The 646-nt window shown below is 38.9% G+C and overlaps 1 protein-coding gene across 1 annotated transcript; it reads left to right on the plus strand.

Moving 5' to 3' along the window:
* LOC122089551 (F-box protein PP2-B1-like) lies at window positions 1-646 on the plus strand. The gene is made up of 2 exons (XM_042659288.1): window positions 1-5; window positions 121-646. The coding sequence occupies exons 1-2, from the start codon at window positions 1-3 to the stop codon at window positions 644-646; spliced, it is 531 nt and encodes a 176-aa protein (XP_042515222.1).

Here is a 646-nt window from a genome sequence, read left to right on the forward strand (position 1 = left end):
ATGTGGTAAATAATGAAACATCATATTTCACTAAGCATAATAACAACGGGAAAGATGAAAAACCTTCTCATTTATGAGGTAGAGGTAGATATATGATGAAACTCCTAATTGCACTTACAGGCTCCCAGAGGTTACTGAACTCATTGCTGTTTGCTGGTTGGAAATAGTTGGATCAATCGATTCTACTAAATTGTCATCTAAAACAACTTATGGGGCTTATCTCATCCTAAAATTTGTATATGATGGTGAAGAAGATGGATTAGACAAGCAACCTGCACAAATTAGCGTCCAAGTCGGTGGCACTCTGAGCTCCACAACTGCTTATTTACGACCTAAAAAGAATGTGCATTTGTTGAGGGGTCGCCTTCAATATCTTTACGAAATGCAAGTTTTGTCAACTAACCCCTCTGAATCCATTCAACAAGAAGAAGAAATTAAACGTGGAGATGGAGATGGAAAATTAGTTGAAGAAGAAAGCCTAAAAGGAGTGGCCAAACCTAGAGGTGATGGTTGGATGAAGATTGAACTGGGGAGATTTTTCATTGATGGAAATGCTGGGACGGTTGATATGAAGATATTGGAATCTGGTGGCCACTGGAAAAGAGGACTTATAATTGAAAGCATTGAGGTGAGGCCACTGGATTAA

This window comes from Macadamia integrifolia, chromosome 9 (genome assembly GCF_013358625.1).
Source record: "Macadamia integrifolia cultivar HAES 741 chromosome 9, SCU_Mint_v3, whole genome shotgun sequence".
Lineage (NCBI taxonomy): Eukaryota > Viridiplantae > Streptophyta > Magnoliopsida > Proteales > Proteaceae > Macadamia > Macadamia integrifolia.